This window comes from Lepidothrix coronata, unplaced genomic scaffold (assembly GCF_001604755.1).
Source record: "Lepidothrix coronata isolate B3197 unplaced genomic scaffold, Lepidothrix_coronata-1.0 Scaffold42, whole genome shotgun sequence".
NCBI classification, from domain to species: domain Eukaryota; kingdom Metazoa; phylum Chordata; class Aves; order Passeriformes; family Pipridae; genus Lepidothrix; species Lepidothrix coronata.
In genome coordinates, this window is record NW_016690222.1 from 3,279,541 (window position 1) to 3,303,896 (window position 24,356).

Consider the following 24,356-nt stretch of genomic DNA (forward strand, 5'->3'; position numbering starts at 1 on the left):
GTTCTACATTAAGAAAATCCTAGCTGCAACAGTATTTTGTATTTTAACATTCTAATTTCAGTAAAGTTGAAATTACCTATGCGGAGACCCATGATTTTAAAAGATAGTCTAAGATTTCCTTCAAAAATACTAAGTTTGGTATTTTAGCCTGATAAATGAAAGTATAATGGACATACCAATTTTGTTTCCTCTCTGCCACTTGAAAGTCACTTTTCTCAAACCTACATGCATGACATTGTCATAAGATTTCGGTGTGTCACAAACTTGGCCAATGATATTCTTCCTTCTCATCTCTCTGTATCTCCTCTCTTCAAACAACTGAACAGACTTTTGAACAGCTTCCATCGGTGCTTGCTTGGAGGCAGTGTCTAAAAAGAGTAATGAACAATTGAGAAATATTCATAGTTAAATTTTGTTACCTTTTGATATCAAATGAAGTGACCAGCATTAAATTAGACTCACAAAATAGTTTTTAGATGTAGGAAAAGAATAAGACATTTTAACAATCACATATGAAACTATCACTTATGAATCACATATGAAACTAAGGTAAAACAAGATTATGGGTACTTTCCTAATCATCTCTTATTGAGTCAAGGGAATTAAATGTGTGAAATGCAACACACTTGTTTGCATTTGACATGTAACTAACCTCTGATAGTGGAAATATGTTAGGGTCATTAAAAGCACTAAGGAAAGGACAGGTAAGGTTTTGCTCTACAGAGAAAAACTGACAGCATCTGTTATTTCAAAGATTTAGAGGTATTAGAAACTTGAGCTCTCAAGCCTTATCTTGAAATAGAATTCTAATGAGTGAGGCCAGAAGAGATGTCAGGGCAGCATTACTTCATCCCCTCCCTGTAAAGCACAGAAGTTAAACACCTGTCACTGCTGACACCAATAGTCTAACCTGTTCCTAACAGTCTCCAAAAGATGGAGATACTGATACTCTCAAATAATATATTCTACTCCCCACCTATTAATTAATACCACTTCCTCTACACTAAATATACCTTGCTGTAGTTTTAAGCCAAAATCTTTGCTTATTCACAGTGGACAGTAAAACCAGTTCCCATTACAGCAGTCTTCTAGAAATTTTCAAGTTTTCCCTCATCTTCTTTTCTTGTTCAAACAAACTCTAATTCCATCACTATTTATGTTCTGAACAAAAAGTAAGACTTCTAGATTTCAGAACAAGAATTTGTAATTCTTCCTCATTATGTCTAAGCCACATAATGAGACCAGTTTTTAATGTGACAAATTTTTTTCTAATGTTTCACAAGGTTCCACTCTGCCACAATATAGGCAAGCAAGCTTCATGTATCTGTACAGTACAGGAGTGTCTGAAGTAACCAAGTTACTCTAAGTTTCATGAAAATCAGCAGCAGGACAAAGAGGAAAGGGCCCTATAACAGCCTTGAATTTAGGAAACAGTGGGGGATCACACACTGTTAGACACCCAAAAGAAGAAAATCCCACACAAGGGAGAGATCTTGGTAAGTGAGGAAGTGCCTCCTACTGTCATGCAATTCATAATTGGGCACTGAATAGCTACAGCAAACTTCTGCAATTCCTATATAGTAACAAATTAACTAGTAGCTTTGTAGAACACTGCTAGTATCTTTCAGAAACTGAAAAGAATTAACTTTTATGAAGTTTACTTACTCCTACCTACACCAAGAGAATACACCTTGTGACTTGTTAGCAGTACCTTATACCTGCCATCAGGATTTTATTTTTTCCCCTTCCTACACATAAAGCTGTGAAAAACTCTTCACAATCAACAATAAAATTCAACCTTTTAGTACAGACATTACATTATAGCGTAATGCAGTTTAACAGACATTCCATTACAGTGACTCCTAAACACCTACCTTTGGTCTGGTTGATTAACGTTCTGAGCTCCCAACTCCGCCGGGATGAACCACTTGAATCTCCTTTTGGATACAATGGCTCTAGAGAAATAACAGTGTGAGCACAAAAGTAGCTTTATCTCATATTAAGTATGCCACCATATTCAGCAGAAGCTGAGATCCTACACATATAGCAATATATGCTCTTGGAATCAAAAATTACCTTCTCTTTAGAAAACAAGTTATGAAATAGAATTTAATTTATATATAAGCAGAGATCTCCCTCCACAACTGAGGGAAGCACTTCAAGACAGGTTACTCAGAATCAAATATGCAAGACACCTACAGGAAAACAATTTTCTAGGGGTTCTTTAGAATAAGGCCTGTATTCATTCCAACCTAAGCCAGCTTCCAATTCACACAGATACATAAAAACTGGAATAAGGACAAGGCAGACAATATTTTCAACATTTGCTTAAAAACAAAGAAAAAAACCCCCTATACCTCTTAACATAAATTTTTAAGGCATTTCTCTCTTTGAAATCCAGTGTGGATGACCACAGTATGAACTCTGATGCAGATTTTGTACTTCCTTTTATTTTGCACAATCTTTCAAGGTATTTGTTGCAATAAATATCATATATACAGGGGCTGGGAAAACCCGAAGGAAGAGCCCTAATCAGGACATTAATCACACACCCGGTCCCTTCCTCCAGGATTCAATTAACAGCAAGGTAATTTCTAATATGAATATTGCAGTGATAAAGAACTGGACAGAAAACACTTCACTGTCCTGAAGGGTCCAGTTCATACCTCGTTAACAGTGTTTCAGAATTTACTACTAAATGGGTTATATAATTCAGAAATCATGTTACTAATTTCATTTTGAACACTGGGACTTAGTGAGACATCAGGCAATCTCTTCAGATACAATTTAGAAACAATATGAAAGGCAAGAGAATAACAGATATGTCTGAAAGGAGAAAAACTTACTCGACAACATGAGCTGTAAAGTTAAAAATCTTATGATTTTTAAATGCGAAGAGGTGAAAAAATTTTTGAAAAGGGTAAGAACAGGGAACAGAGAGAAATAGGTTAATGACATAGACCATCTGCACATCCAGGTCACAATTTGTTACTGTGACAATCACCTTCTCGCTCTTCAGTGGGACTGGAGTGACGACTAAGGGATCTGAACTGCAACTCAGCTGCTATTGAAGCAAGTCGATCATTTTCAGGGACACTGGAACCCCTGTTAAAAAGAGCCATCATACTAATTAATTTGTCATTGGTATTTATTCAGAGCAATGCTAATTTAGCTGCAGTTTTAAAGAGACAGAATCTCTGCAGCCTAGGATATGAACTATGAAAGCAATACAAAACAAAAACTGATGCTGAAAGGTAAACTGAAACCCTTTTTTTTTCTATGCTACTTTTCCCTCAAATGAAGACATTTTATAGGACTTTAGTTATGCTACTCTATGAAAAAGCCCTAAGTTTCCAAAGCATAAACTACTTCAAGCTGTCCTTGCCCATAGCAACAGAATCCATTTTCATGCCTTGTAATCTACTACTAAGACAGCTGTTGCAGGATGCAGCTTGTGCCAGGTTTGGCAATACAATCAGAAGTGATTCAGCTGAGTGCTAATGTGAGGCACATTATCAGATGAATTCATATGTGCCTACTGCACTGCAAATACAGTCATACTCCATAGTGACTAAGGCAAAACTAATGGGAAGAGACAAGCTGGTTGGCAGGAAGGACACTTAAAATGACAGCAGCTTGACTGCTTGGAGGCCCTTGTTCTTCCAGACAGCACAGAGCAGAATCAGATGCCTCAGAATAAGAGCAGATGAATAAGCATGAACAGGAAAGAAAACAATAGTGAGAGAAATGAGACTTAGATCCTCATATCTTCAGGCACCTTTCTCCAGCCCCAGACACTGATCAATACACTCAGGTTTTAGAGATATAAATTCCTGTGAAAGTCTTTCTACCATAACTCCCTTTTGGACAAGGCTCCCTTTCAATTTTTAAAGTATGATGGGGAAGAATTGTGACTGATGCCTCCTTAAATATAATGCTTTAGAGGTATGAGCTAAATGTTACCGTAAAGTGGGCAACATTGTTAAATCCTTCAATGAAAGCTAACAACTATAAAAAGATTAAAAATATCTGGCATCACAAAGTGCACACACCTATGAGAGGACTTCCCTACAGTCCTATAAGCTGCTTCCGAATTGTATCTGAGTATCGCATAAGAACAATTCAAAAAAAAAAAAAAAAGAGAGAAGACAATCTTGAGAACAGAAGCCAAAACTGAAGACACTATTCCTATGCAAATGTTCTCCATATGATGTTTGCTTTGCACTCCCTACTACTGCTCAACTAGATTTTATAAGTTTGAGCAGGAACTGAAACTGAACTAGTGAAAAATCCTCATTCTTCAGGAAGTTGAGGGTTTAATCAGCAAGAAGGATAAGGTGGTTTTCAGCACATACAGAGCAACAATTTCTGATGACAAAATGCTTAAAAACAAGCAAAGCTAAACCACCTCTAAAATGAGTCAGCAGCTGAACAGAGGACCTTAAGTATCCCAGCTTTGAATGCAGCTGTCTAAAACCCATTTCAAGCCTATCTTAATCACTGAGATCTTTTATTGTTTGTGTCCAGTTATGGACATTAATAGGCATTAAGTAGAGTAAAAGAGAAGAACACTTGATAAATTTTGTTTTCAGGCCTGGATAAATAATAAAATTATGAATAATAACGCCAGCTAGTTCAGAAATTAAACAGGTTATTAGCATGAACATAGTGTAAATGTATAAACACCAGAAAGCTCAACGTAAACAATGTATCACTGCCCTGGATTTTGATTTCTACTTATCTTAAATCGATTTTTTTTTTTGTTAAGTAAAACTTCACCAGAACTATGGTGGCATTTGTGCACTATGCACTGCCTAGTACAACTCATCTACAAAGTTCCTAGATTCCACTTTTTATAGATATTTATTGCTAATAATCATGTCCTAAATGTCTAAAGAGTTTCTGGAAAGTGTACAAAGTTTCTGTCTTTGTGCTATTCCAGCAGCTGGACTCCACACCTTGCATACAAAACCACAAAACGCTTTCTTGACCCGAAAGATTCCATTTCTCTTTTGGAGCACAAATTAATGAAATCCATAATTAACACTGCAATGTGTTAAAGTCTGCAACTTTCTTTTAACCATACTAAAATAAAAAATGCTAGAAATGTATTACGTTGTAGTATTTTGCCTTCCTCAATAAACAAAATCCCTGAAAGTCCCTAACAGCCTCCAAAACCCTGTCTCTGCTTTAGTAGTTTTTTTCTTCAAATTCTTCCTAGCACATACAGGGTACTAAACACTACTTAAAAATCCAGACAGTGCATAAAAAAAAGACAACAAAAACATAAAACCATGGGATATTTTATGAACAACCATCAGAAAAGTAAAATCTGAGAGCTCCAAGAAAAATACAAGTCTTTAAAAAACAGGCCTAGACAATTTGACTAAAATGCTGCATTCACAGCAACTTTCATGTTACAGCCCGTGAAAGCAATATTCATTTGACTGGAACTAAGAGGCAGAATTCTCATTTCTTTCCTCCTTAATCAGTATCTTCTAGAACTACAAGAAAATGTCAAAATGCCAACCTTTACACTTTTATCAATATTTGTGTAGGACAAATGCAGAAAACATTAAAAGAATATACCATCATATTCAAGTGTGTCAAATTATAAACCTGACAGTTGTATTGAGTGGTATAAAATCACAACAAGGCCTACAACTATTAAAAACTAGCTTCCTACCTCCCTTTTGAAAAATTAACTAACTTTAAAAATATGCCTTGGATCAAAGTGCTGTACACAGCCTAGAAAAAATATCCCTTTCATATGTTGTGTAAAGACTAGCTTAACTATCAAGTGAACAAGTTCTGCAACGTCAAAATCATAAACACCAATTAACCATCACACTGTCAGCTTATTAAGCTGCCAGAACCCCTCAGTGAAAATTCTCTAGAATGTTACTTACTTGAAAGGGGTATTCATATGCTGCAGACTACTGCCTACTCTGTCTTTTTCAACAGGGAGCTTAAAGCAGAAGCATGAAAGATAGGTAATAAAATACGTAGTCTGAATGACAAAAATTCAGGATATATATTCAAAAAAAAAATAGCTTGGACGCACAAGCTGTACATCTAGAGGCTACTGTAGGGTGCAAGTTATATCTTAGAATAAAAATAAACTTGAAGGAAAGATTGTATATAAAAAGTGATGACTTCCTTCCTTCTTCACAGCTTAATGGATGCTTCTGCTGTGCATCTGGTAACAAAGCAAACTATGACGTTTTCCTGACAGTCACCATTAATCTGTTGTTCCTTCACTACTTGTTTTCTTTTCTCTACAGCTGTGTGATACAGTCAGATATGTGTCTTTATTCATATGAACCTCTGTCCAAAGGAACTTTTGGTACTCTGCAGCAGAAATAAGAATCTAAAAAGCTATTTATAAATCCTAAGACAATATCACTGTGTGAAGAGCAGGATTTTCAGAGTCAGGGGGAGGGGGAGTGTGCAGGGGGAAAAAAAAAGAGTAAAACTGGGAGGCATGTCAATGGTCTGACTGTGGTATGGGAAGAAGAAATACCAACTATAACGGCCAAACTGAAGGTCAAAACTCAAGAAAGATAGGTCTGTCAAAAAAAAAAGTCACTTGTGACAATATAAGAGTGGGCATATCCTGATACAGGAATGGTTTCTTTCATATTTATTCTGTATCACCCTAAGAAGCCAGAGGTGTAGCAAGAAATTATTTAAAAAGAAAAAAAATCCTTCTGAAATCTCATGTTTTTAATTTTGCATTTGCCACTACATTATGTTTCAAAATATTTATGGCAGACAACAACAATACCAAAACTATCAGCTAACATGAAAAAAAAATTGAAAATCCTTGGGCTTATCAGTATCTTACAGTTATCTTAGTGATTCTATGATTCTAAGTGTTAGTTATCAATATTAATTATTTAGTAAAGTTATACCAATGAGCTGACTGGCATATGTTCATTTCATGGACATTTTTACTGAGCAAACTTGTAATTTACATCAGAATTGCATGCTTTTAACTACCACCTTGTTCAGACATTTTTAATCTGAAAGTGGTCTTATCATCGATTTCCAAGACACATGATTTTGCTCAAGTCAAACATGAATGAAGGAGCCAGTGGAAGACATGATGAGAGTGCAAATGATCTACTAGGATGTAAGTATGTGAAGACAGTTACATGGGTGATGTATGTAGGATGAGACTGCTACATCACGGAGCGGAGCTACCTGGTATCATTTGCACTGCTGACAGGTTTGGGTTGGGCTGAGTCGCTACCGACAGGAGCGGGGCGACTGACAGCAACACCGCAATGGTTCCGCGCGTCACAAGGGACACTCCGTGTGCTGTGGCAAGAAGGAAAACTTCAGGAAACAGTTCAAAAAAAAAAAATATGTTTGGAGTTGAAAGTTTGTATAATGATGCCTGCGTTAAAAGTTTTTCAGTACGTAAAGAATTACGCCGAGTAATTCTGCGTCTCAGAGGCTTCATGAGCTGCCAATACGCACAGTAATAATAATCCTCAAAATAAAAATTTCCAATCTTTAGAGTGGTACTAGTTTCTGCCAACAGCTAAGTGACTTCCAAAGGAAAAAAAGAAAAATAATCAGTGTAGACTTTGTCACTGTTCTCATCTTCTTGAAAAATAAGGCTGTCTGTGTAAAATTATGCATGGCAATGTTTATTTTGAAATTTTTTAAAACTGCTTTTGCATTAATTCTCATGCCAACTCTTTCAAAGGAAGAGAAAAGATCCATTGTTTTAAGCTTATTCACAGCAGGTTGGTAATGACGCAGAAATGCCACCATATTTCAGAATGCTATGTTTTTAAGTTCTATGTATGCTAAACTACAGAAAGCACTGTCACGGGGCAGTTATACAGATATTCAAAGTGGGGGAGGAAATAAAAGTCTTGCTAATGAGCAGTTTTCACTGAATTACAGCTTTTTACATTGAAACATTGTTTTCAGGAAATACAAAGGGGATAAGAATGACTACAAAGTGAGAAAGCATGCACCAATAAAAAGGGGGTGGGCAAGCATCAAGAAAAAGAAACCATATTGTCCTTACAAGTACATCTATAAAGTTCAGATCACTTACATGCTAATTTTTTCTATTTGCTTTCCCCTCAACAGGAAAGAAAAGGCATTCCACTTACTGACAGTCAGCATAGGCAAGAGGGGACAAACCAGTTTGAATGCTGTATTAATGCTAAGTACCTGAAGCCTTCAGGTGTGGGGATGATAAGATGAGGATTTGGTGGATCACTATGGCACCGAGGCACTTTCACAGGACGGGGACTATTTCGATGAACAGCTGCAAACATAAAAATGGATCAAATTTACTCAGATGTCAGAAAAACTCTGCTAGGGCCATTTCAAGACACAAAATTAAAACAAATTCCTATTTTACAGAATTAAGTGTGAACTGGCACATTTTTTTCTTATCCTTTAAGAAAAATACAAATTATTCCGATTTTAATTAAATCAGTTGGATGTATTAATACTTTTCATATCATCACATCCTTTAACTCATCCATAAAATAATGAAAATTCTCCAGTAATTAAAAACTAGCAACTAGGAAATGTGTACATACTTCACTAAAACTACAACTTCATTATTTTAACTTCACAAGTTAAACATAATTTGTTATCTTATTGCAAAATAAATATGAACAAACCAAGTAATAATTTAAAAAACCAAACAGCATCATTATGTTTCCTTTGCATCAGAATTAGCTTTCTCAGACAATAATGGAAAGCAAAATGAGCTGGGGAAAAAAACCACATATGACAGTTTTACCCATACTAATACCCTCCATGACAGTCTGCCCCAAGGAAGTGTTACAAAGGGACAAGATAAAACCTAAATTATCCTCATGCCTAGCTCATTCAGTGCCTCTAACAGCAGTCTGCAGTGTCTTCCCTCAACTCCTCTTTTAGTATTCTGAAAAAATATTGTGCCAGTCGCATCACAAGATAGCTGATCAAACCATGAGTCAGTACTTTCTGTCGGGCTAGGTTCATCTCAGTGAGCTGAGTTTCTGCCTTGTTTGCTTTACTAGGACAAGTAAAAGATGCCAGGGCCAGGTCTTAGTCAAACTGTTATAATTCACAAATATACTAGTGGAAGACCCAGAAGGCAGAACCTAACCCCCCTAGGTGGACATAGGCTGTTTCACAAAGCAAAAGACAGGATAAAACACAAGGCAATACCCAGTTATGTGCCCAGAGGCAGTAGTGTGAACACAAGTGGATCCTCAGCTTTGGAAAAAGAGGTAAACATCACAATGGGTTTCAGTCCCTCAATATGGTATGCAAATGGAACTCGAAAGTCTTATTTTTTTCCTCATCGCGAGATAGGAATGGGTATCTGCAATATCTACAGCCAGAATACAGTTTATGTTTAGCTATGTTTATTTCACATATATTAAAAGTTTTGGACTGCTGTTCAAGTCTGCACCATCCATGTCATCCCTGTGCCTCTGAGACAAAAGCTGTTGAGCAATTCAGTTTTGTGTGATCTGCTGTGTCTGCAGTAGCATTTATAAGAGTTTCAATACTTTGGCATCATCATGCTAGGCATTCACCTAAAATGGGCCTCCCTCTCAACAACAGTATCAAAAGTGAACATACAGGTTTTACATCACAGTACAGAATTTGGATACATTTTATTTTAGACTATGCTTCTTTCCAGAGGACTAGACTGACTTTTATTGCCAAAGGTTTCTCAGCTATAAGGCTTTCTCATAGAGATTATATCAAAACTGAAAAACCTCCTCTTGCCAGAGTCAAATTACCCTCCCTTCACATCTTCTGTCATCAAGCCTGCCCAGGAAGTGGGCATCAGGAGAAAGAAAAAAAGATGACATGGTATTTTGAAAAGTAAACCAGTTGAGAGGAGAAAAAGTACTGAGAAAGTTGTGTAAAAGGGAAGAATAGCTGAGGAAATATTCTTTACTCAAGATACACAATCAAATATGTTGATTTCGCTCTACTGAAATCAACATTTATATCTATAAAGATATATTTTACACTATGACAAACTTTATATTGAAGAACTATTTCACACAGCTCTATCAACAAACCCCCATATAACTCATTTGTACCTCAATGATATAAAGTCCATCAAAAATGTAAATGCCTGCAGTGCCACGATGAAAGTTTAGGAGAAGGAGCTGTAAATGCCTTCTTAAAAGCATTTACATGAAAGTAAAGTTATAATCATTTTACCCAACCTTTAAAAATCACAGCCCCTTCCCAGAAGATTTGTAATACGTCACATAAATTCAAGGATAAAATCAGAGGAAAGCATTCGTAAAGCCTTGAAATTTCCGGAGTAAAACCACCAGTCAGGCAATAATGGTTTCACATGAACAATCGCAAAAAGATTAAGTATACTTTTATTGGTATTTCTAACATTTCAAAAGTACTTTACAATCAAAATTCTGTAACAGCAGCAGCAAAGCTCCAGAACAAATGCCAGTAACTTCTGCCTTACCAAGGTACAAACCTGTAACAGGACTGTGAGGTTTTCCAATAACATGGCCAATGCACTCATTCATCAGAGCTTGTAAACTCTAGACAAAACAAACAAAACGTTGTGATGTTTTGTTACAAGAGGGTTGATAGTCATATGGTAAAGCTAACAGTAATAAAATTACATCAGTTAGTATGTAATTTGTCAAGTAAGCATCCCTTGTATTCTACCTATTATACTAAACTTTTGGATCAGCATTAGGGTTTTGACTTAACTGATTGTCTTTTTAAGCTACGAAGTCTTAGTTTTGTCTTGCCTTTTGTCCTTGTCAAAATTACATAAGAACCGAACAATGACATATCATAAAGAACATTTCATAATGTAAAGCTAGTGGAACTTAAAAATATCCATTGTTAATAAATTTAAAATCAAGCTTGCTGGAAAAAGCTGTTACAACCTTTTCTGCCCTCCCCCTCACCCCACCCCAAGAAGACACCTAAAAAAAACTAGGTGAGTTTGATGGTCTGAATCATAAGATCAAAGTCTGTAAAACAACAAATATGAAGCCCTACATATTAAAAGAAATCCAATTTTCTTATGTACCCATGAAGCTAGCAAAACTTTCATGAAAGGGATTTTAATAGTTAAAATCATGGAACTGGTGCTCAGGCAATCTGAGCTTAATTATTAGGTGTACTATCCACTGTGTATGTAACCCTGGACAAGTTATTAAATCTTCCTCTGTTCAATTTACTTGTCAGAACACCAGAGATATAATTTGTTTTCCCAATAAGGTAGTAAAATTATGTTCTTTGGTAGAGCTGCTATGAAGCCCACTTGTGTATGCCAGTCACTCAGACTAGTCAAGATTTCTTCCAGAAATTCAAAAACTTAGTGAAGATCAGGAACTTGAAGCTAGACTAACAAAACCAAGAACTAAAAAAGTGTTTAGCTTGGGTCTGGCATATCTTACCAACCCAGACTGAGCTAGAATATCATCTTGAAATGTAGAGTTTAAATCTAGATCATCATTCTTCCAAGGCATCAGGTATTATCTGATAGATAGAGAGAGATGATAGAGAGAGAGATGATAGAGAGAGAGATGATAGAGAGAGAGATGATAGAGAGAGAGATGATAGAGAGAGAGATGATAGAGAGAGAGATGATAGATAGAGAGATGATAGATAGAGAGATGATAGATAGATAGATGATAGATAGATAGATGATAGATAGATGATAGATAGATAGATGATAGATAGATAGATGATAGATAGATAGATGATAGATAGATAGATAGATAGACAGATAGATAGACAGATAGACAGATAGATAGACAGACAGATAGATAGATAGATAGATAATCTCTCAGTAAGAGGTTAGGACTGACATTGCCATTTCTAGGTGAAATGCTGTGACCTGTGCTATACAGATTAATCAAAGTGACCTCAAGTGATTAACTGTATTTCAGTTTTGGAAATTAAGAAAGAAAAAGTTCAAAAATGCAGTTAAGGTATTGGGTTCCCCCTTTCTCTACCACTTGTTCAAAGTCTGTTTTAAAAACTGTGTCAAAGAAAAAAGAGTTGAAGGGCTACTTCCTAAAGACAATCTGTGTATTCCAAACACAAGCTTAACTTTCTCATCAAGACAGACAACCCTCGCTCAGCAACACACACAGAGGGCTAACAAAAATCTTACTAGAGAGCTCCTGATAAAAATACATGTGAGAAATTACTAAACTACATAATTTCTGTATTACACAAGATTATTGTGGTTGGCATTTCATAACACATCTTGAAATTAATAAAAATCAGAGGTGCTGACACTCATATTCTGCTATTTTGTGGCAACTGTGCTTTCACTTATCTGTAGTAGTGTACCAAGATCAGAGAAATAAATTCTCAGAATTTTATTTCCACAGGAAAAGGAGGAAGGCAGAGCACACAAAAAAGCCAGTTATAGTATATTATTTTTTTCACAGTATAAACAAAAGATGCCCTAAAGTCAGTTTCACGTTGGAATAATTTGAAGAAACATCTTTAAACAATTGTGATTTTGTATTCATACCCATAGATGAACTCTGGGTGTTAACTAAGCCTCAGAACCTTACATTTAGAAATTCATTATGACAACTACAAATTCTAACACTGTAGAAAAGCTGCTGACAACTTTCCCAAGACACAAAGAGAGGTGGCCTCCCCAGACAGTACCAGTAACTTGTCAGCAAATTGAAACATTATTACAACAGTCACAAACCTACTCTCTTTAGAATCTAACCACCTGTATATCAGCATCAGTGATATACAAGAGCAATTTTTTTAGAACAGCATCTATATTCAGACATTGTTTTATAAAAAGTACCCCTGAAAACAATACTGATAGCTTTACAAGCATTTACAAATAAACATAAGCAGAATAACTTTTTCCATACCAAGAAATCATCTTCTGGGAGAGCTGAAATAAATGCTGGCTCAATGGCTTGAAGAAAATCAAAACCTTGAGTTGCCCATCTATCTCAAAGAAAAAGAAAAGACAGAAAATGAAGTCCTCTTCAGCTAAAGCCATCATAAGAGTTTCAACCACGTCCAAGAATAGTAAATGACAGTTGGACTAATACGTAAACAGTAAAAATTTTAACTTGTATTAATACATTTGCCCAGTTACATACAGATGAAGTCTGATTTTAGCAAAGGCACTGTCAAATAAAGTGGGCAGGCCATGCTAGATATCTCAACCCATATGTGTGCTATCTTCAGGAAACAGTATCATCAACTCACCCACAGTATGTTTCAGAGCAACAAGCAAAACCACTACGTTCCCTGCCTAAATTCTCCTTTCTGAAACAAGACTGAAAGGATGCTAAAGATTTCCCAACTATCTGATCAGCAGTGACTGTGCATCAGTGGTTTCATGTCCTAGACTGGTAAAGTAGAACAAGTAAGTTACTTGGCTAGAGTGAGTTGTATCTTCAGCCACTTGCTCTCCCCCACTGATTCCTCTTAAACCTACTAGAATTAGCAGCTGCAATCGACAAAATATCAATAAAATCATAGGATATCCTGAGTTGGAAGAGATCCACATGGATCATCAGAGTCCAGCTTTTGACTTCACACAAGGCAATATAAGACTTAAACCATATATCTAAGAGCATAGTCCAAATGTTTCTTGAACACTGAGAGGCCTGGGGCCATGACCATTTCCCTGCGGAGCCTGTTCCAGGGCTTGACCACTCCTTCAGTGTAGAACTTTTTCCTAATACCCAATCTGAACCTCCCCTAACACAGCTTTAAGCCATTTCCTCAAGTCCTGTCAGCAGAGAGATGAGGAACTTGCAGACAGCAACTGAGTCTCCTCCTCCCTAAGCTGAGCACTTAAGCACTCCTAATTACATCTTGCCTTCTAGTCCTTTCACCATCTTTGTTGCCCTTCTTTAGACACATGCAATATTTTTATGTCCTTCTTAGACTGGGGAGCCCAAAAATGCACACAGTACTCAAGGTGAGGCTGCACCAATGCAGTATGGTGGAATGGTGGTACTACTACTCCTTCCAACTGGTTAGCTATACCGTGCCTAAGGCATCCCAGGATATGGCTGGCTCTTTTTGCCACCAGGGCCCATTGCTGACTCAAAGTTTACCATCAACAAGAAACCCCAGATTCCTTTCTGAAGGGCTGCACTCCAAACTCTTGGCCTCTGATCTGTATGTACATCCAGGGTTACAGCACCCCAGGTGCAAAATCTGGCATTCATCCTTGTTGAATTTCTTAAGGTTGGTTATTGTCCAGCACTCATAATCTATTAAGTTCTCTCTGTAAGGCCTCCATACCCTCAAGGGAACCAATGGCTCTCCTAATTTAGTATCATTAGCAAACTTATTTTGTACATACTCAACTCCTACGTCCAGATCATTGATAAAAACACTGAAAAGAACTGGCCCTAAAATTAAGCCCTGAGGAACACCCTAGTGACTGGCCACCAGCCAGATGTCAGTCCATTTTCTCCAACTCTTTGAGCCCGAGCCTTCAGCTCTTCCAAAAACTACCATGGCAGTAACAAGTTGGCTATTACCTGGGTCGAGTGCCTCGGCCACTCTCACATTTTGTTAGCACATAATTCATCCATTTTCTGGCAAAGCTGATATACTTGTCTCCAATTTTCTGCCTGAATTCTCCAGACATCAGACGAACAACTTCTTTATGGTACTGTAAGAAACTAAAGATTACTTTTCACGTATTAATAAAAACAAAAGTACTGTTTGCAATATCCACTGGAGTATTTGCAGGCTAAAAAAAACTCTATAGTATGTTAAATCACATCCTATTCTTAAAGAAAATTATTTTATGCAAGTAGTTGCTTATTTATAGGAAAAAAATAAAATCAAGAAATGTATATGATACAAAATAGGTTATAGTGAGGGGCAGCACTGAGACATATTGCATTCTTCTGTGCATGTCAGGCGAGTGTTGATGGTTAATAGTGTACACATCATTGAAGAAACATCCTACATGAACGCTCAGTTCTGTAATGAGAGACTGAACTGCAAAGTAGTGTTTATTTTTAGTTATACTGCAGGTAACATTAGGGGATAGCTATACATGTACATTTAAAAAATCAAATAAACACTGTTTCTTATAAGACTATCCCTAGAAGTATGTTAAGGTATGATAAAATCTTAATTTTTTACGAAGTGCATAGGAAACAAATAGTGAAATAGTTCACTAAAAGGATCTGAGCATAACACAGTGCTTGCACTCTAAGGCAGGCACTCAAAAGCTATATGCACTGCATTAAGGAACTACCATAAGCTTTGAAAGAATGCCTCATAGTACACTATTATGCTATTCTAGGCTGAAAAACTGTGACAAGCCAAGTTATACCACGGTCCAGGAGTGACCGTCCTTGGAAGTATTCAGAAAATAAGTAAACGCGGCACTGTGCGATATGGTTTAACAGGCATGATGGCATTCAATCCAAGGTTGGACTTGATGATCTTGGAGGGTTTTTCCAACCTTAATGATTCTGATTTCATCTAAAATGCTGTGAAGAAGCAGAGCCTACAAGACTACACCTGAAATCATCAAGTTCTTAAAAGCTTTTTAGAGTTCCAGGCATTGCTAACTTAATATATTTATCAGATTTAACAGATTCATCTGTTGTTTTCCAATTATTTTCATGTAAGACTTCTGAATCAACCCATATTTTTATGATGTTCTGCTAAACTGGAAGGTCATAGTTGACTAGAAATTAGCAAGTGTGTGGCCCATGTACATGAAGGACTGGAAGGAGGATCCAGGCAACAACAGACTTGTCGGTCTGAAGGTTATGGAGCAGATCATCTGGAGTGCTATCATGAAACAAGTACAGGACACAACCAGGTGATTAGGCCCAGCCAGCATGGGTTTGTGAAAGGCAGGTCCTACATGACTGACCTGACCTCCTTCTATGACAAGGTAATCCAGTTAGTGGATCAGGGAAAGGCTGTGGATGTCATCTACCTAGATTTTAGCAAAGCCTTTGACATCAGTTTTCCACAGTGCCGCATTTTCTCCTGGGGAAACTGGTGGCTCATGGTGTTGACAGGTGCACTGCTCGCTGCATAAAAAAATGGCTGGCCAGTGGGGCCCAGAGAATGGTGGTGGGTGTTGCTACATTCAATGGGCATCCAGTCACTAGTGATGTCCCCCAGGGCTTAGTTTTGCAGCCAGTCCTGCTTAATATCTTTATCGATGATTTGGACAAAGGGATTGAGCACATCCTCAGTAAGTTCACAGGCAACACTTTCACAAGAGTGCTGATCTGCAGGAGGGTAGGAAGGCTCTGCAGAGGGATCTGGACAAGCTGGATTGCTGGGCCAAGGCCAACTGTATGAGGTTCAACAAGGCCAAGTGCTGGGTCCTGCCCTTGGGTCACAACAACTCCATGCAGTGCTACAGCCAGGGGAGAGAGCAGCTGGAAAGCTGCTCAGCGAAAAAGGTGGTGGTCAGCAGCCACTGAACGTGAGCAGCAGTGTGCCCAGACGGCCATTGGCACCCTGGCATTTGTCAGCAATCATGTGGCCAGCAGGACTAAGGCAGTGATTGTCCCTCTGTACTTGGCTTGGCACTGGTGAGGCTGCACCTTGAATACTGTGCTTAGTTCTGGGCCTCTCACCTTGTAGAGGCCATTGAGGTGATGGAGTGTGTCCAGAGAAGGGCAATGGAGGTGGTGAAGTGTCTGGAGCACAGGTTTTATGAGAAGTGGCTGAGGGAGCTGCAGTTGCTTAGGTGGAGAAAGGCAGCTCAGTGAAGATCTTACTGCTTTCTACAACTACCTAAAAGGAGGCTGTAGTGAAGTGGGTGTTGGTTGCTTCTCCCAAGTAACAAGCATTAGGAGAAGAGGAAGCAGCCTCAAATTGTGTCAGGTTTAGATTGGATATTAGGAACAACTTCTTCATTGAAAGAGCAGTCAGGCATTAGAACAGGTTGCCCAAGGAAGTGGCTGAGTTCCCATCCCTGGAGGTACTTGAAAGATGTGTAGATGTAGACATGGTTTAGTGGTAGACCTGGTAGTGCTGGGTTAATGGTTAAAACTGATTATCTTAAAGGTCTTTTTCAACCTAAATAATTATCTGGTTCTATTAATTATTTGTATTTCCACAGAGTTATTAATTACCTTATTTGCACCAATGCAAAACCAGAAATTTCAACAGGTTCTTACCAAAACTACTAGACACATATGTCATTAAGTTTTTGTTTCCTTACCTCAAACCCAAAATTATAACCCTGAATCATGGCTTCCCGGTAGTATTGCTGCAAAGTGGCAGATTCTGATTCATCAACTTCAGCATCAAACTCAGATGTGAACATGTGATCAACTCTATCAATGGCACTGCTTATCTTATTGCATAGCTGTAATGCATCATTCTGAGTAACAACAAAAAGAGATGGAGAGCAAAGTGTTATTTATATTCTCCAGTTGACAAGACTAAGACAAACATGAATCTAACAATTACATTATTTTAAATGAAAATGTACTTTAATGCCACAAGAATTCATTCATCTTGGAAAAATAAACACTGTCCAGCAGTTGCATTAAGCAAGTCTTATAATTAACTTAAGTACTATAATAAAGTTTGTTTGCTTGCATGAGATTAACTTTAAAAACAAAGACGGCAAAAGGCTGAGTGGGAAACCAACAAAAAAACCCCAAATGAAACAAAAACATCCAACCAAAACCAGACAGATGGGAAAGGAGAAAATGAGTTTTACTATCTGTAATGTGACCAAGTCTTTAGTTCTATTTTCACCTTGGCATATGGACACAGATTCTACTGAATGTAGGGACTCCAGGCTGCCACTTCAACCTAACAAATCTTCGCTTTTCTGGGTCCTCCAGAGTACAAACAAACAAACCCCCAAACCCACCAAAGAAAATCCTCATGCAACACAAACAAACAAACAAAAAAACAAACCGTCATACACAAAATAAAGAGAAACAGAAAATCCAAGCCAAAACCAAGAGAAAATAAACAGACTACCCACTTTTACATCCCAAAGCAACCATCTTCAAATATGGGAAAAGTTGTTTCTTGCAGATCATTGATTTTGACAGAATTTCTTTTTAACAAAATCACACATTTTCTTTCAATTCAATTGTGCTCATCATACAAAGATGCATTCATTCTGTTGCTATGAATATTTCATTTGCATTATGGACTTGTTTTCCAGTTACCAAGTGCAGAAATGACTACACTAATATAGCTCAAAAACACACTCAAGTCATTTGCAAAAACAGAATGAAAATTGTACTGAAAGTTAAGTCCACAAAGGATTGGCACATACCTTACAACTGCAGAATATGCAATTGAATCTTCTTCCACTTTTTACTTATCAGTGAGTAAAGGCCATCAATTTTGACTAATAATCTCAAATTGCTTACCTTTAGCTGTTGTAGAGCTTTGGCGATGATTGGCTGGCTAGATGTCTGTTCCTGGCGCAGAGTTATGAGCCCTTCAATAGACTGCTGGAAAGCTTTTCTCTGACTCACAAGGTGGGCAGATTGAATGACTACAAGGAGGAGGTTATCAACCTAGAAGAACAAGACACCACTAGTTCTTATAAACAAAACTGCCTCTATAAAAACGTGTCCCATATCACCAGATTCCAACCAGTTATTTTTAAATTCTAAAATATCAAAGGCCTCTCTTGTCACTTATTCATGAAGACACAGAAAAGCTTGATGCTGGCAACTAAACCCAATAAGCTGTCATCTTGTGAGCAGAGTTCCATCAGGGCAAATGCCACAGCAAGTTTTCAAGGGGAATATACTCCTATTCACTTCTGGAAAAATCTGGGACACACTGTATTAAATTATCTTCAGATTAGTTATACACAAAAGCAGCGGCAGCTAAGCAAAAGTACTTTATTTTCTCAAAGCAGATGGAAGTAACAACCATCACAAAAACAGGTTTTATCCAAGAAATGCGATATACTTCTGGACAAAAGCCCACTATTGAGCAGGGAAAGGTATAGATTTAACACACAATATTTGCTCAAATTTTGAAAATTATCAGTATGTAAGAATAGGGTTTGGAAACCAGAGCTCTGATACTGCAGAAGTGTATAAAACCACAGTCCCAGATAGTGCTGCCTTTGCTGTAGCAGAGTCATGTACTAAGCTCTGCTGATTTCAAGCTATAGACAATGCATCTGCAACAAGTCACTCACAAAACAGGACCTACTTCATCCCAATTTTCAATACCTCATCTCCAAATATTTTCATGCTCAAAATTCTTCAAGTGTTGATGGCGTTCTTTTATTTGATGAGTATTTTTTAAATAATACCTTACATCTTCTCTAGTTTGCAATCAAAACGTGGGTTTTTTTTTTAAACACAGGACACAATCTGTCTGAAAGACTTCTTACTTCCTAACCTTTCAATCCTGGATTTAAAAAAACTAATGACAGTGCTATACACATATAAACACATACAAAGACAGTGTTTTACGTGCACTTAAATATGTCAGAATACCATCTGCAAACCAAATTTCATCTACTGGTGTTTTCATTTTCTGAAAGAAATACTAACTTTGCTAGAAGTCCAATGAACTTCTAAGCACTTAATCAAAGGGTATTATTTATTGTTCAATCTGAACAACAGGCAAACAAGAAGTAACATACTTGCACATTAAAAACAGCTGTATGTACAGGAGTGATTTTTTCAACTGCCTGTAATTGCTAGAGCCCTCTGAACGCTAAAGGCCATGCACAGTGACATGGAAAGTCACTCTCTTCATGGACAGTAGAGTCCATTTATGGTAGGGATCCACAGAACTGCATAACATACCAAAAGGAAAATTCACTTAGCTTAACATAAGGATGTGAGAATAGGAGGGGCAGGGAGCTGCAGCTGGCTCAGCTGCCAGAGTGCTGCAGAACTGCTGCCAGGGAACGCCTGTTGGCTTGGGATGAAGGAAAGTATGACTGGAAAGATTTCTTCCTGCAGAACTGTTGAACATCCAGTAACTTCCACAGAAACTTAACATTAAATGTCACAATTCAACCAAGATCAAAAGTAACTGGTTTCACACCTCAGCATGTGGAAAGCACGCAAACACAACATGTTCTTGGAGACTGGTGACTTCTTAACAAAAGGTAGTTTTCAAGTCTTATCCACACTTCTGATACTGAACACCCAACTAAATACTGAAAGTATCTCTTTATTATAAAGTCCAACCCTGAAAAATGCACATTGTAGAGATTAATCCTGCCCAGAAATGCTACAATCCCATTAATATTTGCATTTAACACAATTTATAATCAATCCTATCTCTAAATTTAACTTTATTACCTACAAAAGGACACATGCCTCACTTAAATTACTGCAGTTAATCTGACAGGTAAGCATTCATAGAAGTCTGGAGATCACAAACAGTGGGGAAAAAGACCAAACCCACCTGCATGGTGCGCAGTGTATCAACAGTTTCTACCTGTGGCACTACTTTGACTGGCTGACCCTCCCATGCACTCCAGCTGTCATCTAATTCGTGGTCTTTGTCACTGTGCTTGGTCATAAGCAAATAGGCCTCATATGCAAGCTCATCTGAATCCTTGGAGCAATCCTTTCCAGCAGCTGCATTAAGGAGCTGCAAAATCACAGATTTTTCCCCTGCAATACTATCTGGTACAAATACTTGTAAACTCTCGAGTCCAGGAATTTGTATCTGTAGAAAAAAAATTAAAATCTCTCAGTCTCTTCTATGATACATAAAATAGATAAAATAGATATATGTAATCTTATTTAAGCAACAGTGAGAATTTCTATCCTAAAAAGCTGTACTCTATGCATACTAAAACAACACATCCAGCCATTTTTGCACTAAAATTTAAAATGCAATGTAATTTGTAATTTATTTTTCAATCCACTACATCACCAATTTTTAGTGACATCTCTCCTTGTACCTTCAATTGATCCTTCTACATATTTTTCTAAAGGAATCTTGTTACAAAAAAGTCCATTTTCACACATATACTATGTATCTGTACATACATATGTATAATATATACACACACATTTTATAAAGTAAATTAGTCAACACTAATTTATGATGCACACATTTTTAAGATTGCAATATTAAAAGAATAAAAATTTCCTTCGGAACCCACACGTCTCTCAATGGCTACAAAAGATAAGAGTAAACAAAAATCTGGCTCAAAAAGTATCAGTTGCTCTTTTAGTGTTAATGAAAGCCAGATTAATTAAGTTCACTAAGAGAGTTCTCTTTTAATAAAATACTACTGATACTACTGAAAAACTACTTCTGATTATATCTGTCACATTGGTAGCAATACTTTAACCAAGTCAGGCATCAGAAACAGACTGAAAACAGTGAAACAGTCAATACTTTGATCTGACATGAGGTAATTGACTCACAGTGAAGTTTAATTCTCTCTTTTCAGACTGTGATGTCATCAAGCTAAGAAAAATATTGGACTCAATATTTCTACCTTTAGGCAAACATACTTTAAAACCATTATTTATCTATAGGTCAATGCAAAAAACTAGATGGTTGTTACTGAAAGCTAAATTAGATTCCCAAAACTAATGAGCATCTGACTGAAAAGATGGTTAAAAATTTAAACTCCCCACATGATGTTAGAGGGCCAATATTTAAAGTGTTCATCATCAAAATGTGTGTCATTTTGAGTGGTGAAAAAATGGGAGAATTAATACACATAGAGGGGTAAATCTTGAGAATCAAATAACCTATCTAGATCATGTAACCCACAGATGTTTCAAACTTGAGATTCAATTTTTTCTTCAAAACGTGCATAAGAACAATGACACGATTTTAACTGAAAGGTCTACCAAAATTAATATGGTGTCGTAAAACTGCCAAGAGTTGATACTTGGGGGAAAATATTTTTTAAAAGTAAATATATACTGATTTCCCTAGCCATTTTCTGATTATTACACAATTCACAGACCAGGGCCCTGCTGAACCAGATGTTTCATCCATGTACTTAACAATGCTTTATGAACTTCTCTCTTATGAACTTGATGGCCTCCCCTTGAAGAAATTTCTACTCTTAGCAGAAGTTTGTATAAATCTAACAAGAATTTTGTCATGCAAAAGTTAGAGCATTATTTCCCAAACAGGAATTACACATATATTAAATGAATGGAAGGATAAAAAAGAACAGCAGATCCAAATACATTTGATCTGCTGAAGCAAATGACTTACGTAAATTCAAACTACAATAAAGACTCGCTGACCTAGGAATTTTTAAGGAATTTTGCAACACCACAGATGTGGAAATTTATTATGCAGTAAATATCAAGCACCAAGGGCTCAACTTACTTTTGCTGTACAACAGTTTTCTAGCAACAGTTATTTTGGAACAGAATATGGTCCATGCATTTCTCATGTCCTTAGTACTCTCAAGGAAGCTTGTTAGAAGATCTCCACTATAATATTTTTGCTTTATAGAAGCAAAACACAGGTCCATAGTCTCAGATTATCTACTTAAACATGTTCATTTACTCATGTATCCATTTACCTTATAAATTTGAAAGCATTTGTTTCATAGCACTCACTACTTAGTGTTATTACTCCCCCTCTCACAAATGAGTAAGTACTAGTGCAGGAAAAAGGTTTTTCCTCAGTCACAAAGAGAATATTTGTGAAAACAAGGGATTAAGACATGGATTTCCCAAAACACAGACTAGCATTCCCACTCACACAAACACAAGTACAGAAAATAATCTGACTACCACAATTCAATATTAAATTCATGACACTTTACATGTTGAGAGAGATGGCCCATTAAAAAACAGAAATCATGTCAATGTCCTTTGACATTTTTACTTAGCATCCTCACTTCACTTTTATGCCTCTAAACCTTATTACCTATGTGAATTTACCTTCACATACTCTTTTGTTTTCAGTGCATTCAGAAGATCTCGCACAGGGGCTGACAATGCAAACTCTGCTGCTATTTCAAGGTCCTGCAAGTAATGACAAAACAAAAGAATATGCTTTCAGACTAAATTTCTTTAAAGCATATAAATAAGATGACACTCTGTTAACTTACCTTCCTCAGCATTTTAGCAAAACCAAGAGCTTTGGAAGCTCTTTCTCTAGCTTCATGGAACAGCTCTTTCAGTGCTCGGCTGGTCTCTATAACAGACCTCCTGAAACATTGGCAGAAATGAAGTCACAATGTTTTAATAAATAATATTGCATTTATATAGCCACTAGAAAATAAGAATTATTACATATATGTTAATAAAGCATAGAGAAGATAAATATTTGCAAGCAGCTGACAAATAACTTGAGCTTGTGCAGGTATATTTTTGATAATAAGAAAATTTAATTTAAATATCTTTACATAAACAATCTCTCATCCCCTCAACTAAAGAGAAGGTTACTACGTTTCAAACAAATAAAATGATAGTTCATTACTACTGCACACAAAAATACAGCAATAAAGTCTATGGAGCTTTGCATTTACAAAGTTTGTATTCTAAGAAGTAAAATACATTATGTACCTGTCAGAGGTATAGAAACATGAGTAAGTGTGTTTGTTATTATTAAGCCAAAGGGCTTAATACCTGATTTCATCTGATGCAGTACTGTCATCGGCACTGGCCCAAAATTCATCACAACTGTCTTGTAGTCCAGAATCTAAAAAAATTCCCGTAGATTTCAGCAGCATTCCTGCAATATCACTGTAGCAACAGAAATGGGGGAACTTCAGAGTCTTACTCCAGTAACATGGCACCTTAAACTTCTTCCTACTCTGTCTAATGCAAGAGAGCTGTGTTGCCAAGTCCTCCTACAGAAACAAGCAGCGTCTTGGGGCCCTCAGTTACTTTATGTGCACAGGGCTAGCACGAATGAGGACTTTCCATAGAAGCAGTAATTTCTGTTATAGCCAGAGTCAAGGCCACCTGCACATACTGCATCCTATAGCTACAGTCATTGTAATAATCTATAAATTCACAAAGACTATCAGCTGCTTACTGAGGCCTCAAGAAGTCCAATCTGGGAATCTTGAACAAGTGCTGACTTGAATACCTATCTGGTACAAATCAACACCATAATCAGAGTAATTAAATAAAACCTACCAAAACAGTTTTCCAGCTTGAGCTTCACCTCCTCTTATATAAGGAGTTATTTCTTTGGTGAAATTCCATTCTTCCTCCAACAGATTTTTTAAACTATGAGATGCTTGAGGTAACTGCTGCAGCATTTGGATCCAGCTTCGCATATAATCAAAGTAAACCTGTACAACAAAAGAGGTAATTTAAACAGAAGTTATTATCTAACATGCAACTAAAGAACAGAACTTCTCAAATCAACAATCTCAGTATTACACAATTTTTAGAAGGTATTTCTACAACAATTTTCATTTGCTATGA

General features: G+C 36.9%; 1 protein-coding gene across 6 annotated transcripts in view; it reads right to left on the minus strand.

Moving 5' to 3' along the window:
• The window catches only part of MAP3K4 (mitogen-activated protein kinase kinase kinase 4), a 68,938-nt gene that overhangs the window by 13,629 nt on the left and 30,953 nt on the right, over nucleotides 1–24,356 (minus strand). For 2 of the 6 annotated variants that reach the window (XR_001874567.1, XM_017813741.1), the window contains exons 6-20: nucleotides 24,063–24,220; nucleotides 23,547–23,663; nucleotides 23,027–23,126; nucleotides 22,857–22,940; nucleotides 20,389–20,655; nucleotides 18,372–18,521; nucleotides 17,195–17,356; nucleotides 14,523–14,656; nucleotides 12,885–12,963; nucleotides 10,478–10,556; nucleotides 8,197–8,293; nucleotides 7,207–7,323; nucleotides 3,005–3,105; nucleotides 1,875–1,955; nucleotides 177–368 (exon numbers count right to left, since the gene is read on the minus strand). Coding sequence is in view for 4 of the 6 variants with exons in the window: in XM_017813741.1 (XP_017669230.1) it covers nucleotides 177–368; nucleotides 1,875–1,955; nucleotides 3,005–3,105; nucleotides 7,207–7,323; nucleotides 8,197–8,293; nucleotides 10,478–10,556; nucleotides 12,885–12,963; nucleotides 14,523–14,656; nucleotides 17,195–17,356; nucleotides 18,372–18,521; nucleotides 20,389–20,655; nucleotides 22,857–22,940; nucleotides 23,027–23,126; nucleotides 23,547–23,663; nucleotides 24,063–24,220 (1,918 nt within the window). In the remaining 2 variants the exon portion in view is untranslated. The remainder of the gene's footprint in view (nucleotides 1–176; nucleotides 369–1,874; nucleotides 1,956–3,004; nucleotides 3,106–7,206; nucleotides 7,324–8,196; nucleotides 8,294–10,477; nucleotides 10,557–12,884; nucleotides 12,964–14,522; nucleotides 14,657–17,194; nucleotides 17,357–18,371; nucleotides 18,522–20,388; nucleotides 20,656–22,856; nucleotides 22,941–23,026; nucleotides 23,127–23,546; nucleotides 23,664–24,062; nucleotides 24,221–24,356) is intronic. The other 4 variants (XR_001874568.1, XM_017813744.1, XM_017813742.1 and 1 more) reach the window with 3 other exon arrangements.